At 30.2% G+C, this 20,050-nt stretch overlaps 1 protein-coding gene across 1 annotated transcript; it reads left to right on the forward strand.

Annotated features, from left to right (window-relative positions):
• Nucleotides 1-5,090: 5,090 nt before the first annotated feature.
• LOC106461563 (cell division control protein 6 homolog) lies at nt 5,091-15,790 on the forward strand. Its single transcript, XM_022388556.1, has 12 exons — nt 5,091-5,397; nt 7,492-7,584; nt 8,136-8,255; nt 8,679-8,878; nt 9,356-9,522; nt 9,914-10,020; nt 10,292-10,428; nt 11,271-11,377; nt 13,203-13,255; nt 13,895-14,130; nt 15,176-15,316; nt 15,590-15,790. The coding sequence occupies exons 1-12, from the start codon at nt 5,109-5,111 to the stop codon at nt 15,686-15,688; spliced, it is 1,749 nt and encodes a 582-aa protein (XP_022244264.1). The 5' UTR covers nt 5,091-5,108; the 3' UTR covers nt 15,689-15,790.
• Nucleotides 15,791-20,050: the final 4,260 nt, after the last annotated feature.

Below are 20,050 nucleotides of genomic sequence, written 5' to 3' on the forward strand. Positions count from 1 at the left end.
TACATAGGAGCCGACACAAGAAATGTTAGGCCCTCTGTGGATTATTTTTGGCTACTGCATTACAGGCGTCATGTTTATCTCGTGTATATTAATTTAATAAGTAAATTTAATATTTTACAAATATTTATAATATATTATTTCTTTTATTGGAATCTCAGAATCCCCGTCGCATTTTTTTTCTTAAAAAAAGAAAATACTGTTACCAACATTAATGTTTTCTGTAAACCTTATTACATGGTGTAATGTCATTTAACAACTACAATTTTTCCTTGATGTCTTATAAACAGGTAGGATGAAGAGTTTTTTAATCAAACCTTTGTAAGCTACAACTCGGCTTGCCCGATGAAGTCTAGTATTGAGTGAAATATGTAGTCAACAGTGGCGTATAAAGAATTAAATATAATTAGTACACCAGCATACATTTTTCTTAATTGAAATCTATATTGGATTTTAAAAAATGTTAATGCAATACAACTTGTTATCAGTTTTACCGTGATATAATGTTACACAGATTACCGGCCCGGCATGGCCAGGTGGATAAGGCGCTCCACTCGCAATCTGAGGGTCGCGGGTTCGAATCCCCGTCCCACCAAACATGCTCGCCCTTTCAGCCGTGGGGGGCGTTATAATGTGACGGTCAATCCCAATATTTGTTGGTTAAAGAGTAGCCCAAGAGTTGGCGGTGGGTGGTGATGACTAGCTGCTTTCCCTCTAGTCTTACACTGCAAAATTAGGGACGGCTAGCGCAGATAGCCCTCGTGTAGCTTTGCGCGAAATTCAAAAACAAACAATTCTGCAGACGGTTGTTGATGCTGTTTGTTGTTAAGCACAAAGCTACACAAAGGGCTATCTGTGCTCTGCCCATTACGGATATCGAAACCTGGTTTCTAGTGGTGCAAGTCCGCAGACATGCTGCTGTGCCACTGGGGGGTATTCTGCAGACAGAAAGCATCACGAGCATTTCAATGTAATTTGCGCACTAAACTGCTACACAGTATGACTAATTAGATTTAATGGTCGTATACTGATTCCTCTGGTTGCCTGATTTCAAGATTCTCAACATTAGTACTTTATCTGTAAAGCGGGTAATTTCAAAATTGTCCTTTTCTTTTACTTTTGTATTTTAGATCCATACTTTTCTTCCGTTCTTTTTTATTTATACAAGCATTTCATGAATATAATTTTCCATAAAGAAACAGTTTTTAAGTATATACATTAAGATTTTTGTTTCAGATTTTGTTTTTGTTTTTAAAGAGAGAGTGTTGGGAAAACTCAGAGCAAGCTACTTATAACATGAAATTTTAGTTGAAAAATCATTCTGAAACATTGTTAGATGATGCACAACACTGAAGTTGGTGAAGTATTAACTCACTTCGGATTAAAGGAATAACGACTTAAAATGTTATGTGTATGTGTGCTTATATGAAGTCAATGTAATCTACAGGTTATGTAAGGAACATTTACAGTTTTGGTATCAGAGGTTATTAATGTTACTAAGATGACGCGAAGCACAGCATCGAGTCCTATAACTATTGTGATCAGTCCTTGTAACTTGTGGTGCTAACACAACGTTGGTAAGCAAAAATATTTTTGTAAAATAACTACATAAAAGTGAAGAACTAGAGAGGTTGAGTTTGTTATATTAAAATATAGGGCACGCTGATGTCAGCAATGATCACCTCATATGTGAGGTGTGCTCGAAAACTGGAAGACGTAGTGGTACAAAACAGTTTAGAAACCCGTGAAAATATATCAAACTTTTTGGAAGTGTTCGTAACTTAAAACATCTCTTCACTTTCGGACAAAGTTAATCCAATAACTTCTGAAAAGGAACACCCCGTACTTAGAATAAAGTGTTTGTGAGATTGGCCTTGATGCATTGTTCATCCATTTCTTGTTTTATTCCTTTGAAAACAATCACTTGTATAGAGAGCACAAGCTCTATTACATGCAGTACTTCCCCTTTCTGCGTGAAATGGGTTATATCTTTTCTGCAAGAACTCAGCCTAGGCTTGATTATTTGCTTTCCAGGCTTTATCAATATGTCTGTTCTACTTTGACATTAATTTCAAAAGGTTGATTTATGTAAGCTTCCAAAAATGGCCTCCATATCTATACGTAGTTTTAGCTTGGATATGGAATTGCTATGGCTTGAGCTTCTCTTGCATGCCATTAGGGTCAAATTGGTTAATGTATCTGTACACAAATGTTCTTCATTTTAAACAGCTGAAATGGCCATGTTTTTATTACCTGTGCCAGCCAAAAGCCCGTGAATGTGACGTATCAGTTTCTGTTGGCAATGGGTAGCATCCCTGAAATACGAACTGATGCTTTTATCAAATACGTACCTAACCCAATTAAATCATCATATTACAAAACATCATTGGCAAGGTCCCAGAGAAGGATTGCCCATCAGACTGAATCACTGCCACTCTCGTCATTAAGTGATCATTGCAGTGGAAGAGAAACCTGGATAAACTTTGCTGAATTGGCAGCTGATACATGGAAAGTTTTTGAAGCTGTCCAGAACACTTAAGCAGTAACTTTAGATCTGGAAGATGCCTTCAATAGAGACCAACTATCCATTCCTACTGATAAAATGTCCAGAATTGACAGTTCAAACAAATAATGTGTGCTGTCCTTTGCTGGCAACATTCTGTTGTATAGTAGTAGCTTTAGCAAAATTGAAATTGAAAGCAAAGTGCAAGAATTTGTTTGTTTGTTGGATTTTGTGTAAAGCCCACGAGGTTTATCTGTGCTAGACTTCCCTAATCTGTAAGTGATAAACTAGAGGGAAGACAGCTACTCAACACCACCAACCTCAAACTGTTGAAATATTTTTATCAGGCAGAGTAATGGGGCTTGACCATTACTCTCAGAATCCATCTATGGCCCCAAAGTATGTAGTGCAATTTTTTAATGGTAAAGGAACACGAACCATAGAATCTCAGCTCAGTATTACAGCACATTAAATACTGGGCCATGTTTGGCCTTCTATTTAACAGGGTAAGTAAATGGTACAATGACACAGGAATGATAGTCAATCTTACCAAAGCCATGTTTTGTGCACCCAACAATAGACATACTGATGAGAAGAAACCATCACCATCTTTTGTGGACACAGTTATTTCTCCAGAAGAAACAATGAAGTACCCGGGGTAATCTTTTATAGGCAACACAACTTCACCAGCCATATTAACACCATTATAATAAGAGCTATGGGAGACATTAATGCACTGAAAGTTACAGCAGAAAATAAAGTTGAAGAACATTACCTGTTTATGCTCTACCAAAGCATTATCTGCTCCATCCTGGTTCAACAGAATACGTTATGCGGAAATTAATTTGAATTTCTCTAGCTCTGACTAAGTTTGAAGCAAGAAAGAGATTAAACACAATGAAAGCAAAATAAAAAAACAATCTTTATTCACAGCAAAAGAAAGTCTAAGTGATGAGTGCACTGAGCTTTTGGATAGATGCTTGAGAGAGTTCTCTATTTGACTTCTTACTAACCAACTAATTATTTCAGATCGAAAGATCTGAGCACTATCTATCCAATTCTGTAGTAAGCTTTCTCTCAGTGCGTAAGTTTTCCACAGAGAACAAAGTGCAGATAGAGAATGTATAGCTTTGCTCTAAAAAACCAAGAACAACAAACTCAATAGAAAAACAGGAGGATATGCCTTCAAAGTACAACATAACTTGCCAATGGTCAAGATTATTACTAACGTATTTTAAAAACTCTTGGAGAACATGAACTGAACCTGACTTAAAAAAAAAAAACAGAAACATAAAACTCTGGTTATGCTCTTTATACTGTAATATAAACTGCAAATATCTTAATTTAGAAAAAGATAATGTACAAACTTCGAAACAGTTGGAGACTTGTCATTATTTATTCATCTAATTTAGCTAGTCTAGGGGGGAAAACGCTTTCATACATTATCAGTACAATACAAACGCTAATGGTACCAAACTACATTATTTGTCTGGACAATTTATTTGTCAAATCGTATAAAATAATTTTAGATGACGTTTTATTCGCCATATCCTTAAAAAACTTTCTTAGGTAAATAAAATAAAAACTTTTAAAAACAGAGGAAACTATAATTCGAACCATAAATGATTACTTCTTGATTGATATTGCAAAGAAAGGATGCAGCTATCATCAGTAGTAAACAAACAAACTAGTATATGTATACGTATATACTGAATATATAGTAAAATAGAATGTTTTTATTTTTAAGCACAAAGATAATCAATGAGCTCTCTGTGCTGTGGTTACCATGGGTATAGAAACCCGATTTTTAGCTTAACGCTGAGCCATTGCGGTGCGAGAGGGAAATAAAATCAAGTATCCTAAATCTTATATTCAAGTAAATATTAAACCTACTGCAACTTTAAACAGATTGAAAAGTGAAATAAAAAACTTTCATAAATGTGCGGATCTTCGAAACGAGAGGGCGCTAAATCATAGTTTCCCGCTATCCAATAGCTCTACACTTCATGAGTAAGGCGCGAAATTGTTATTTGTGGCCAGGTGACTTTACTGCTGTCTTCGCATTTACGCGGTAAAGAATTGGTTTCGAGTGTGAAGAAAGAACCTGGTTAAAACGTGGTTAAAACTTAAGGTTTTGAAGACTATTCTTAAAATTGGACTTTAAAGCAAAAGCATATTGTTTCGATTATAGGTAACTGTTACTATATATGTTTTTGATTTTTAAAAATAAAATATTCCAGAATTATTAAATAGTTTTAGCAGGTAATGACTGGCACAAGCTACAACTTATAAGTTACAAGTATGATTACTTTAGCATGGAACTTTGTACTACTATGTAGTCTTTAAAAGCTAAATATAAGATATTAATTCTGTAAAGTAGTGAATTTCAACATTATTTTTTATCAACAAATATAATAGTATAAGAGTTTTCAAAGTAATAAATTAATTGCTCTCTTTGCTTATTAGATTTATATTATATAGTTATACTTTCAGATTTTGTTCAGAAAGATTCTTAATTTAGAAATTAATTGCTTTAATTATAAACAGTAAAATAGATTATTTATTATTCATGCTTTTATATTTAGTAGGTCTGCTCCAAGCAACCACAATGCCTAGCATACAGACTACAGTCAATTTCCCAATCCGGAAGACAAGATCTGGAACAAAGAATGCTGCTGTTGTTAAGAACCAAGATCAGCTTATTATTTCTAAACATTCTGTGTCGGCCAAGAAAAATTACTTATCAAGACCTCGCAGAAAATGCGAAGTAGATCGAGATGAAAATAGGGAAAATAGAGGAGAACAAAGTACTGAGTTAAATAAAAATATAGCCAGCAATAGAAACAGTCCACAAGCTTTTTGTACTCCTAGAACACCAAAGAAAAGCCCAAGTAGAGGTAAACTTTTTATGTACCTTTCTTTTTCATAACAATTGTCTGTGGTAACAGTAGCATAAGAAGCGAAAGACCTGGGCCACCCACTTTTCAATCTGTCCCAGTAAAAATGCAAAAAAAGTTAGGAAAATTACTCTCAGGAGAATGCATAAAGTTTAATCCAGAACTCAAGACCTTCCAGGGTTCTAAGGTGAATCCTGGACCCTAGGCATAGTGGGTGAACCTGTGGTGCACATTCCATCGCTTTACTCAGTCAAATAAACCTTTGGTCCCCTCATCTTTAATTTGCCTCCTACACTTCTGGGTAACATGTTTATTATTTAAGTATTATGAAGTATCTGTTCTATTATGTTTAATGTGATGGTTGAGTATGGCATTGACTTTTCTTTTACAATTTTCTAACTTATGTGTGGTTTTTGCTTACCTTTCATGATTTTTCAATATGAATGTTGGTGATTAAAAACCTAAAATTAAACTGGAATATAACTATAAGATAGTAAAGTTAAGTAATCTTTAAGATATTGGTTAGGATTAATGAACAGAATTTGAATATTTAAAATAATTTTAACAAATATTTATTTGTTGTATTTTTAATATAAATGGGATAAAATGTTTTACAAATTCTTGTGGTTTGTATAAGGACTTTACATTGAGTTTGAATTTATTTTATTTCAAAAGACTTTGCATTTTGTACTTTTTATAAGTTAAGTGTTTTAATTTTTCCAAGTTTTTCAAAAAACACTGGAATTATAGTCAAGATTTTAAACAAGAGAAAATTTGATTTTTCATTTCCATATATTATCATATGTATTTAAATCAGTTTCAATTAGAAACTTAATATTTTTGTTGAAAGAAGCAGTTTTTTGTGTTTAGAATATAGTTTATTTTTGATATATTATAGTGTATGAATCTACAATTAATTTATGGGGCACAAAGTTTTGATTTAAGCATTGAGAAGTGATTAAGTTTCAATGAAGTGTTGATATCCACTTTCCTATTGTGTTAGAAGTAGTTTTGAGAATAGACATTTGATTGAGAGCTGACTTATTTGCTCCTAATTTGTGAGTGAAAGTGCACAATTTCCCCTCTTGGACAAGATTTCCAATTTAATGGGATTAACCAAAGGTTTGATAAATTGTTTCCAATCAAAATAAAGATTAAAAAGCAATATTTTGAAGTTACCAATTAAACATTCTTAATCTGCATACTCTCTCTTGCTGTTGTGAGAGATGGTAAGATGATCAGTATTATGTAGTTGAAAATATGCAAAACTTTCTTTGCTACAATGTCATCTTGATTTTGAGGGTCCAGACATAGAATTTGTATAAATTTGTGTGTATACTAGAACATTATGACCATCAAGGAGAATCGATGATAAGAGTAATAGCCAAATAAAATATTTAACATTTATACTGTATAATTTTATAGTCATTTCAAATCTTTTACTTGTGTTAATTATACTTTTGATAAGAGTTTTCTTTAACCTTTTCTAGTTCTTTTAAAGCACAAACACATCTAAATATCAAAGAAAGGCATGAATCATTACAAATTTACATGTAGAAAGTGTCATTTCTATGCTTAACTATAAATGTAAGTCTTTTACTGTTTATAATTACTTTTGAGTTAATAATATAAATAAGTTAATATTTACAATTCATTTTGGGTGAGTTTGCTGTGACTCTAGGTACTTGTTCTTGAGTTCTGACTTGATGCTAAATTGTACTGTTTTGGCACTACTTAAAAAAAATTGAAATTGTTTCAATTGGCAGTTTTTTCTTTTATCTTATCTTCTAAAATTATTTATTAGTGTTTGATATTACTGCAATAAGTTTTCCAAAATCATGTTTTTATCAGTCAATTTTTGCCAGCATTGTTACCGAACTGCCCATAATGCACAAAAACTTGTGAAGCTTGTAGAATGTTTTGAATGTTTTTTTGTTGTAAAATGTTCTTAGATATAGGAATATAAATGTAAAAGGCTACATTTAGCTTAGCTTTGATGAGTGGAAGGGTAATCTGAATGAGCCAAATCATCTTTTGTCATCATGATCTTTCTTAAATTTATATATACATTTCCTTTTTCCTACATTTTTCAAGATACCCAACTTGGGGAGTTGTGTTCACCATCGAAACGTGCAAAAGAAAGTTCTGAGAATAATGCACCAGAAATTCTTCAAACTCCAGAAACAGGCTAGTCTTTTCAGCTGTATTTTTGATTGACGTACAGGAAAAAAAACAATTATCTTTAAACCTAGTTCCATATGAAAATAAAACTGTTTACTTAACCCACGTAATGTTTGTTAGAACTTCGAAATGTTTGCAAATGGAATTTTTAGTACATTAATTAAATCTTGTCAAATGTTTATAAAACTGGCTTTTAAAATAGTGATGCCATTTGTGATAAGGGACTGAACTTAGGACGAGCATGGTTGTAATAGCCACGTAGTTCGGAACAATTGAAAAAAAATTACATTTTTAGCAAAATTATACAATTTTTGTTTTATTCCTCTATTTTATCTTTTCTTTTTTTGAATTAAAATCAAAGTAGTTAACTAGGTCTGGAATTATCAGGATATTTAAAAATCTATCTTTTGGGAACAATTTTTCAAAGATTGAGAGTTAAAAATCTAATCTCTTTGAGAATTGGGTTGAGTAGAAGCATAGAATGAAACTGAATTTAATTGTATGCTTGAACACTGCTTTTAGACACTTTTACTTATTGTATCTTATTCTGTTAATAGGAAAGATCTCTCCTTTAAGGACGAAGAACATAACTCAGAGTGAACCAACTCATGCACCAGTACGCAGGAATATATTTGGATCTAAGTCATTTACCACAGTTCAGCTTTCTAAACGTGATGGTATGTTTGTATTAGTTAAAAGAATGAGTGAATTTGCTTTTTCTTACACTTGTATGGGCCTAACAATATAGGTTTTTACCACTTTGGACACAAAGTTGTTAATTTTAAATAGTATTATATGTGACATTATTAAGAAAGAAACTTACATGATCCTTTCTACAGAAGCAATCAGTCTGATTTGAGTATTATATTTTATTGGAATGTTAAAACAAAACCAGTAGAATTGCTAAAATCACAACATTGTAAGTTATTACGTAAAAGTCTCAAGCACAACCTTCATATCCATATTGGCTAATGTTTAAGTGTTATGCAGATTATTTGACAAATATTTTAATATATTTACTTAACATACACAAAATGTTTTATATCACTGTGTGTGTTGTGCCTAAAAATTTAAATGTTAAACTAAACTTTTGTTTCTAGTGTCCTGCTACCAGCATGCTCGCCAAGTTCTGCACACATCAGTTCCCTCTAGGATTCTTTGTCGTGAGAAAGAAATATTGGAAATAGCAGATTTTATAGATAGCCATCTAGATCATCGTTCATCCGGTTCTATGTACATTTCAGGAGCTCCTGGTACAGGAAAAACTTGCTGTTTGACTCAAATCTTAGAAGCAAAGAAGGTAAAGTTTTCATAATATAGCCGAGTAGTTCTTTCAGTAGTTTATTTCAGAGGGTATTGATTTGCAGCTAAAAGTATTTAAATTAATTGAAATTGGAATCTTTCTCTGTTTAGATTTTGTTATATTGGCTTCTTACTTGTTAATCCTTTATCTCGGGTCAAAAAATAGTTCATAAAACAGCCAAGCACTGTTAATTACTCATCGTTAACCTGATGAATTGGAGAAACTTGGTTTGTGGTTTTACATAAATACAAACGATATTGGTAGGACTCACCTTTCAAATGATGTTAATATGTAACCAAACCATGTTTTTGTTATACACTTGTGGTAAGAAAATGTTTTTCTTGTACTTTCATAACTTAACAGAATTTTTCATCATAACTAATTTGTTTTTTGTATTATATATATAATTCCCTGAATATACTTGTACACTTCTGTGAAGTTTTAAGTCTGAGAAAAGAATATAATTTTCTGTAGTTAAAACGAAATTTCAAGTCCATCTTTGTCAACTGCATGAGTTTTAGAAGTTCTACAGCCATCTACAACAAGATTTCTTCTGAGTTAAGTTGTATGCCAAATTCTAGTTCCCAGCGAGATGTCTTGAAAAGCATTGAAAAGAAACTAACAGATACAGGAAGTATGGTGTAAGCCAAAGTTTTTAATTAATTTACTTTTTTTTTGAATTAAAGTTCTTTATATGTTAATTTCTGAAAACAGAAACAAAAATCAATAATAACTTAGCTGTCTTAAACAGAGAGTTCTTATTATTAATGTCATGATAAAGAATTAAGATTATATTATTTTAGTTTTTATTAATATAGCCTAAATTATTGGACCAAACTAGTTCCTTCACATTTGAAGTTACTCTAAAATATACCAGAATATAATATTTAAAGCACTTGGACTAACTTTAAACAGTTATTTAACAAAAAAAAAAATAATTTCGAAATTATAAAACTTGTGCCAAGTTTATTCATAAATGTGCAGTTACACTAGATGCCTATTGAAAAAGTAACAGGTTAAATTGATCCACAGAGTTCTGGTACTGGACGAAATAGATCATCTGGACAGTAAAAACCAGGAAGTTCTTTACACACTATTTGACTGGCCAAGACAGAAGAATTCCAGACTTCTTTTAATAGGTATTTGACATGATTTCAATGACATTATAATGTATAAAGCTGTTAATGCATGATTCATTAATTGACAATATTTAATGTTGAAAGGTTTTGATTTAGGAACATGTCTGTTATATTATTTTTAAGAGAAAACAACTTGTTAGAATTTTGGTTGATTTATATTCAATGTTCTTGTTTGATGCGAGTCTTCAGCAACCTGGAAATTAGATAAGCCAGACTAGTTTAGTCTAGATAATATATTTAATGTCAGTTTAAACCATCTTTCCCTCTCTAGGAATAGCTAATGCCTTTGACCTAACAGAGCGAGTCCTTCCACGACTCCAGGCTTTGGGTTGCCAACCACCAGTCCTTCACTTTAAACCTTACACCAGGCAGCAGATTGTTACCATTCTTGATGATAGACTCAAGGAGGTACCAGAGTATTTGTCTCTATTATATTGTGATTTAAAGAACCATTTTTTTTTTAGTTTAAGTTTTTCTTATATGTACATGTATAAATCAATTACATTGATAATATGGTTGATTATTATGTAAACCTAAGAGTGAACTTAGTGTACAAATATTCAAATTTATTGATAGTTTATTGTGGGTAGTTGGAAAATGTTTTATATTAGAAAAAGTGCAACATTTCGACCACTAGTGCAGAACAAATTACATTGGAATATTATAATACTAATAACAAAATAGACAAGTAACCTGTAAAATTAAAAGTGAAAAGTGTGTTATTTGTGAAAAATTATATATTAAGATGATAATTGTAAACGTAATACAGGGAATTTAATTATTTACATAAAGATGTGTGTAAGTTGTTCGTCACATAACTTACAGAAGTTATAAAAGCTAAAGAGGTGTGTTTTAATTAGTAATGTTTTGTTATTTTCCTGTCGTGTATATTAGTTCCATGTTTTAATTTTGTGTATTTTAATTTTAAATATTTCATAAATGTACAAATTTTAATCATTTTGAAACCAGCTTTCCTTACCAGGGGACTCGTTAATTGTGATACTGTTTGTGATACAGATTTTTGGAAGTTGCTTAATTTTGAATAGTCATTGATACTTTTTTGTTCCTAATTAAAACAGTATGGTTGATTATAAAACTTTGTACACTGTTTAATTCAAAGCATGTTTTATATTTATCACAGAATGGTATGTATGTTTCCAGTTATAACTAATATGTTTTGTTTTACATATTTTCAATGCACCAGTAGTAAATGTAGTTCAAAATATCTCTAACAATCTATTTCAAAACAGATCCAAAGTACTGGTACCCATGTGATTCACCCTATGGCTTTACAGCTTTGTGCTAGGAAGGTTGCGGCTTGTGCTGGAGATATTAGGAAAGCTTTGGATGTTTGTAGGTAAGGAAAACAAGTGAAAATAAAGATCGATATTTGATTTTTGTATTCAGCATAAGGTAATATTTGAAACAAAAATTCCTAAAAATAGTGCAGAAAACCTGCGTAACATAATTTATTGATTTCATTTTGAAGTTTGTAAACTCAGTTATTGTTTCCAAAAGCATATTTCATTCATTTTCAAGATAATTTTAAAACTTTCTAGTTTTTCACATCTAAAATAATTACAGATTTGTTAAACAATAATTTAACACAAATACTTGTGTTTTACTATTTACTAAATAGAAAATTTGTCAATCATTTTCTGTTTAACAACTTGAAGCAACTTGTATTTCAATGGTGAAGTTTTAAGTCTTATTGTACCTTTTAAAGGAGTAGAGCTGTGTGGTTCATAATTTTTCAATAATCTTTATAGTTACTGATATCAGTGAAACTTGTCTACCAAGAAGTATAATGAATTATTGATGATAAAACAAACTTGACACACATTTGTCCAGTTTGTTTACTTTCTTTTATTTATCTAAAATGATCCAGTAACAGATATTTCAATGAATTTGCTCACTGTCAAAAGGGGTTTAGTGACAGACATAAATACTACTATTAATTCATTCTTTAGTGTTTTTTTTTCTTTGTATATAGGACATTTCTTTCAAGAACAATTACCAATTAAAAATATTGTCAGTCATTTGTGACATATATCTGAATAAAACACTAGCATTTCAATACTGAGTTTTATTTACAGTGCTTTTACTTAACTTGTTCATTGCGGATTATCAGATTTATTTTCTGTATTCATATTTGTAAATAAATACTTTGAATACTCTTAGGAATGTTGTAGTCTCATGACAAAAAAACAAAAACAAACGAAGTACTTGTGTCTATTCTAGTTCATAGCTCATACTGTTCTTGTGTGATACGTTTCCATTTACCATACTTACCTCTGACACAAACTTACAACTAATAAAAAAAATCTTTGTGTTTGGACTTTTGTTTTAAATAATGACATTTTTAATGACCCCAAAAATTTTCATGTAACCTTTAATAACTGTTTAGATACCTAACTCAGCTGTGACCTGTAACTAATAAATATAACTTTGTTTGCAAAGATTCGAGTAGTGTTATTGATTGATTACTTTTTGCTTTTTTCAGTTAAATTTTGCAGCTGATTCACTGTTTGTATTATACTGAGGGTTGCATTATAAAAAACGAAGCTTTATGAAAATAAATTCAAATCGTTTCTTCACTCAAAATACACTTCATTTAGATGTCTGAGAACCAAGCAGCCATCTGTTTCTTGTTTATAGGGTATTAAGATTTTTGAAAGTTTGAACCAGACATGTAATGTTTCTTTTCGTGCTTTCTTGAAATGTTCATATGCCTTGGCGATATAATTTTTAGGTTGTGTGTACCATACATATTGCATGTTATTGTAGGTTATTAAATTGTTTTGTATTTTAACTCTACTGTTTTCACAATGGTAGTACCATGTTTGACATGTCCCCCAGTGGGACAACGATAAGTCTACGGACTTACAATGCTAAAATCTGGTGTTTGATTTCTTGTGGTGGACACAGCAGATAGCCCAGTGTGGCTTTGCTCTAACACAAATAAAGTATTTGACAAAAAAAGTTTAAACGATTCTCTACCACTTCTACAGATCTCCTGGAAGGGACAGAACATCAAAAACATAAACATACAGACATAACACTACACTATTGTACAAAGTTCTGATATTAATCATGTAAAATATATGTGTATTGGGAACTTGTGTAATTAACAATAATTATTTCTTACAATATGAAATACATCTTATTGTTACTGAGTAATTTGTACCTTTTTATGTGAAATGTCAACAGATTTTAAAGCCAACTGCAGATGATGGTACTCCATTTTTCATTGTTTGAACTGTATTTCTTTACTTAGTGTATATATATTGTATGGTACTGATTGAATTTTATACAAATTTATTTTCAAATTTTAGTGGTGTAATATCATAAATTGTATATTTTTGATATTGAATGAACTTTAGATGTTAATTATTTTGTGGAGCTTTGATTCATTAGAAGACTTGTCCTTATTTATATTTAACTGTTAAAGTGACTTGTTTGTTTATGTATAATCATTGCAAGCTACTAGCTTACTAATCAGGATGTTTATTTTCTCTAATTGGCTATGTAAGATAGACAAGAGTACTAAAATTACCAAACTTATTAGAATTGATTTTGCATTAACAAATCACCAATGTAAAATACTGAATGGTATAAGTATCTTCATACAAAACAATACTATGTTTTGCATTTTCATGTGATGCCATTTTTCATTTCCAATTATAAATTGTTTTAAGCTAGTATTTTAACTTCCCCAAGGCTGTTTTAGAACCATTATATTTTAAAATTGTGTTACAGAACTTTTAGTCATGTCATTATATCAAGTTTTATGCACCCACCTTGTGATATATTAAGATAATGGGTTATTTAATGTAGATTTAAATATACCTAAGTAATATTTTGACTTTGTCAGGTTGCAATCCTGGAAGTCCAAGAAAATCTTTATCTAGTTCATCCCTCCCAGTAACACCAGTTGGCATGCAACATATTTCTTCAGTTCTTCATGAAGTCTATGGTTCTCGTGTCCTATCTTCAGATTCTGAAAATAGTGCTAGGTTTTCTACAATGCCATTACAACATAAGATTTTACTGTGTTCTTTACTTTTGGTCTTGAGAAATGGAAAAGTCAAAGAAGTGCCAGTAGGAAAGGTAAGTAGTCATGTGAGACAGTTAGGAACAAATTGTTTGATTACTACTAAATCAATAATTTATGTTGTAATTTGTTTATCCACTTATCAAATTTATCTTAATAGCTACTGGTGGCAAAAAATTTCATTTATTTTATTAAACAAATTTCATTTACTTTATTAAACAAATTTCATTAAGCAACATTTTTTAATAATTACAAACTCAAACTGGGTTTTTTTTTCATTCCAAAACTTCAGTGTAACTAACTGCTGTAATAACATTATACCAAAGTAAATAAACTTACAAAACAACTATATAATGGTTGTAAAAATGAGCCAATTATAAAGCAGTTGAAATACTATTGGTGAATAGATATAGAGGGCAATCAGGATATTTGTTTATAGAGGATTTTTTATTGCTGCTAAACTCTTATATTTTCCAATGTAATTCATTAACTCTCATTGCACCTGATGACAGCAAGTAAACTTTGAAAAATGAAATTTGTCTTTCTCTTGTTGTTAATTTTCCCATACAGCCATTTAATAAGTTTATTTGATCACTCTAATTTTGGATTTCTCATTTTTAGATACTTTCAGATTTTAATAGTTTTTAATATTTACCAAAAAATATGAAATATTGAACCCAAAAATAGAAATAGTTTGGCAATGAAAAAAAAGACAAAGTATTTTCATACAATAAAGGAAAAGACTGAAACAATAGTACACATTTCTTTGTGGCACTGTAAACAATAGTGCACATTTTATTGTAGCACTGTAAACTTGAGATAAAAGCTAAAATTTTATGATCAAATTTTATAAAAAGTTCTGAGTGAGATTATTTCAGAAACTTATGTGATTGAATAATTATATCCCCAGTGCTACTTTGTGGTATATTAAATTACTTAAGATTTTTGTCCAAAAAATAGAATATTAGCATGCATGTTTAGTCAAAACATTCTTTAGTGAAACTGGATAAGTTTTTCATCTTGCTGTATTTTTACATAGTTAATATTAATATTTACATCAGCATATATAAAACCATGTTAATTTTTGTGTTCTGATATCAGCTGCAAGAAATTTGGACAAGATTGTGCAAAAAACATCATGTGAGTGAATTCGACCAATCCGAGTTTATGGGTATTTGTACCCTGGTGGAATCTCAGGGTGTCATTGGTCTCAAGAAGCACAAAGAATCAAGACTGACCAAGGTATGTTACTGGAGTTTATAAAAAAAATCTGGATTGACAAATTTGTCTAAAAAATAGTTGTAGGTTGACATGCTTATTATCTTTAGCAGTTTCCAATGCTTTTAGTAAGATGTAGTAATATATACACATTTAAATTTTGTGATATTTCAAAGCTCAGTATAAAACAAATCCATTTATATAACTAACATCTAGAATTCAAAGCTTTAGAGATTAAAATATTTTTTACAAACTTTTCAAATTTTATGTTATATAAGTTTATTTTTCGTTTCTTAGATCACTTTGAAGATAGATGAAAAAGAAGTTGAACATGTAATTCAAGATAAGATGTTGCTAGCTTCAGTACTTAGTGACAAAACAGTCCTGAAAAAATGAAAATTGTTGAGCGTATTAAACCAGTTTTAAAATATTTAGTTGTAAGAATGATGTATAATGTAAATATTAAGAGACTGTTTTTACAAAAGTGAAAAGTTTTGAACTTTCTTTCACTGATTTTAATGGTTTTGGTATAAATATTTAAAAAAATCTAATAGAACATTTTATAGTCAGACAAAACTTAAGTTTGTTTTATCATTTAAAGCTTGATTTTTTCTTTATTTATTTAAGACTTAGAAGTTTGAATAGTTTTAGAATACACAAATAAATAAGCAATAGAAGTATGAAACTGTTTTGATTCATTATTAAGACTTGTGGTTGGAATGCTGTGTTTAATTGAAACTAGTATTAAAGAATTTTGGATTGTGTATTCCAATTGTTTACATTTTTCAGTGACAAAAGTAAAATTTAAATGTGGAAAGTTATGAGGTGTAAATGTTTTTTAATATTGTAGTTTTGCCATTTAATGGCTGGAATTTTTTATTTGTGTGTGTGTTTCTGTGCTATTACATGACTGGAGCCTTTTTTTGGGGTTTACACAATTGAATCTTATCCCAAATTTTGTTCTAAGTTGCTAAGATAAAGTTTTAGGTATAAGTAAGTTGCAGGTTTGTTTTATATGGCATTTAAAATTACATTTTTAGTGTTCAACTAGAAGAAAGCCATGTTTGTTAGTTATTGGTTTTAGCTTCATCTATAATTTGCTTTTAGTTTGACAGAGGAGCTAAAGTGGTAATTTATCTTTCACAGATAATTTATCCTATAACTGTTGCGAGTCATTAAATAGAAACATTTTGCAACTCCTCTTAGTAACAATAGAAATTTTTTGACAGTTTTTAAATATTATTTATCTTTCTTTTTAGCTAACTAAAATAGAGATCTACATTTTCTGAAAGAAACTAAGTCGTTTGTTGTATTTTCTTCAGCTACATTGTAAAAAAAGAAAGATTTAATGCTCCTGTTTTAGTTTAGATATTGTAAGACTAAATTTTTAGATGACAACTTTTTAGTTCATCGAGTTATTGTGTTGAACAGTTGTTAAATGTCAGTCTTGTTAATTAATACTTAAATTTTTAAACTAAAGAGTAATTGATATGATGTCTGATATTTTATCCAAAATGTATCTTGTAATTTGAAAGTGTAGTTGTGTTTTTTTAATTAAATAAAAGTAAAGAAAACTGTTGTGAAATAGTTTTTTCTTCAATCTATTAATTTTTTTATTTTACCATTAGTATAGGTAGCCCTGGGCTTTATATTGTAAATCAATATCTGAAGAAAAAAGCATGTGGCCCCTTGTTTCTTTGTCATCAAAGAGAGAAACTGGTATTGGGGTTCTTTGATTAGCTGAATTTTTTTTGATAAACCAACAAATTTCCTTCAGTGGGGTTAGTACAGATAGCCCATTGTGCATTTTTGTACATTAAAAAAGCTAATAAATCTCGTTATTTATTTTTTTTATATAATGCATAATGGTTATCTTTGAAGTTTTTTAATGATTGACTATGGGCAAAGAATGTTAAGTATGTACATTGTACATTCTTCTCCCTAATTTAATACTGGAAAAAAGTGTATTTTTCACTATCACACACACACACACACACTGTGTATTACAGTACCACCCGTTATTATCAAGTTATTTTCTGATAAATATCAGTTGCCTTCAAATCAGTTATGGTATTTGATAAGTAATCATTCATTCATAAACCGTAAGATTTAGACTAATCTACGACGTGCACAAGAAAATAGTACAAAAAAGATTGAGGTTGTTTATTAGATAATAAGCAAAATGATTTAATAGACCAGAAAATGAGATTAGTATGACCGTTCTACTTACGGAGAATACAAAGTTTGTTGTAACCCAATATGCCTTAGAGAAATATTTGTATATATAAATGAATGTATGCAAATACGATTTTAAATATTTCGATCTATTTTAACAGAGATTTACTTAAAGTGTCAGTAATGTGAAAGTTGTTTTTAAAAATCCGTTATTAAATATTTTTTAAAGATTTAACCTTTCCATAATTTTAATAAACACCGCGGGGGCACCATTAAGCTTCCATTTTCATGATGTAAATATTTTAAACAATACGTACTAGACAAATGGAACTAGTATTTTGAAGGTTTATTTTATTTGAGTCACAAGAGGGCTACATTTTTCTAAAGCAAAATTGAATTAGTGCAAACACAACAATTTATTCACATTATCCACCACAATACTTTTATCTTACATAATACATTTTTTTTTATCTTGGACGTAGTTTACATAAATACTTATTTCACAAAAATATATTGTCAAATCTTCTACCAGTATGTTAAAAGAACTTTCTTTCATAGTTATTGATCTTCTAGCACCCTTTTTTAAATCCATCTAACAAGGTATTTCTTCAATAAACTGCAAAAATATTTTGTACAGTACAATTTCGTGATCCTAGTGTACAATACCTATTCATGAAGTGTACTGAGGCCGACTGATAACACAGGCCTACGAATTTAAACTTCATAAAATCTGTTTTGGTTTTACTAACAGACTTTCCATAATTAAGCTACGCAGATTTCGAAAATAATATTAATTTTTTCAATCACTTAAGGATTTTTTACAAATCTGGAAGAAGAAAAACTTACTTAGATCAAATTATTATTTCGTTTACCACAATGAACATTCTTTATTATTATGTTTTTTAACAAAAATACAAACAAACAGAAGAACATTGATGTCAAACGAATATGCATTCTCATTCATCCTGATTTTTGGAGAGAAATCTACATCTTTCAGTCTCAAAATTAGCTGTCATGGTCTTTCTTTTATATATTGCGTTATAATGTTTTGTGAAAAATCTGTACGTGATGGGGAAAAAAAATGTATATCATTTTCGGATTCAGCGTGCAGGAGTTACCGTAGAACATGTATAAATTTCAATACAATAAAACCATCGCAGGCCTGTGTAATATATCATGTATTTAAATATTCATTTTGGATCTCAACAATTGTATTTTATTCTCGTTTTATCTCGGAGAAAATTAAAATACTTACCAATGTATATACACGAATTCGAATTAATAAGAACTAAAAAAAAAGGTTGTTCATCTGGTAGTTTTGGAAGTGTGTTAAATTTTTATACAGATATTTATTTTGATGAATGTACATTGATGTAGAAATGTCTGATATATCCAGGTGGCGTATCGTCTTATATCTAAATTATTTAATATATTTTACTAAACCTAGATCTTCCTACAGAACTTTGTAGCCTATTTATATAACTGCTGAACAGGTTTAAAAGAAATTATGGCAAGAAATATAGATTGACAATGTTTGATCAAGATAAGGAAATTTTGTGTCAAGTGGGTTACTTTAATCAGGCCTACTGTGCGTAATATACTACAAACTACTAAGGCACAGCTTGTGGGAGAGTAAACAATATATTCAAGAATTTAAGCAGATAATTTTTTTAAAGTGGCATATATTTATTGAGCCCAAGTAATAGAATCCTAAATTGATTATGTTAAACTATGTAAGTCCGCAGACATACCGCTGTGCTACTGGGGGCCGCAGTATTAGTAAAACTATCAAGATATATTTAACTGTGGGTGATTAAAAGCGACATAACTGTGAAAATACTAACACACTTAACGGTACAAGTTTTCATATTTGAGGCTGTAATAAATAAGTTACAATGGAAAGTGAAACACGGGTTTTTCAAACCCACTGTTTGATCTAAAACCACGAGGATTTCTCATTAAAGTTTACAAAAAAACTTATCTGGTCCTGGAAATATTTCATTTGAGAAAAGTAAGTTATTGAATTAAAATTTTATTATTTCAAAAATAGGTTAGTTTAGTCTAATTACAGATCACCTTGACAAATCACCATATCTCCTTCGCTAATCCGCGCTATCCAAATGGTCATTTCAATCAATAACATGACACGCGTTAGATATCAGGGAGAATAATAGAAATATACAAGACTGTGAATAGTTTTCTATAGTCAACAGTGTAGATTTTAGATAATTTTAAACGCAACAATTTCTATACAAACATCATGACAAACACAACAATTTCTGTACAAACATGATGACAAACACTGTTGCTATAACTTTTTAAATAACAATAACAACAGGACAGATATTTATCATCTGAATCCAATTCTCGACATCATAGCATTGGCTTAAATGAATAACCTCGGCAAACGAAAATCCTCGTCAAAATGATTCATTTTCTAAATAAAAACAGTGACTCTTACATATATATATATATATATATATATATAATAGTACTATTTAATTAAGTACGTTAAGGTTAGTAGACAAGTAATAACTCTAGAAGTATTACTTAAGTTAAAGTTAAGGTTAGGTTAACTTTAAC

Source organism: Limulus polyphemus, unplaced genomic scaffold (assembly GCF_000517525.1).
Source record: "Limulus polyphemus unplaced genomic scaffold, Limulus_polyphemus-2.1.2 Scaffold987, whole genome shotgun sequence".
In the NCBI taxonomy this organism is placed as follows: domain Eukaryota; kingdom Metazoa; phylum Arthropoda; class Merostomata; order Xiphosura; family Limulidae; genus Limulus; species Limulus polyphemus.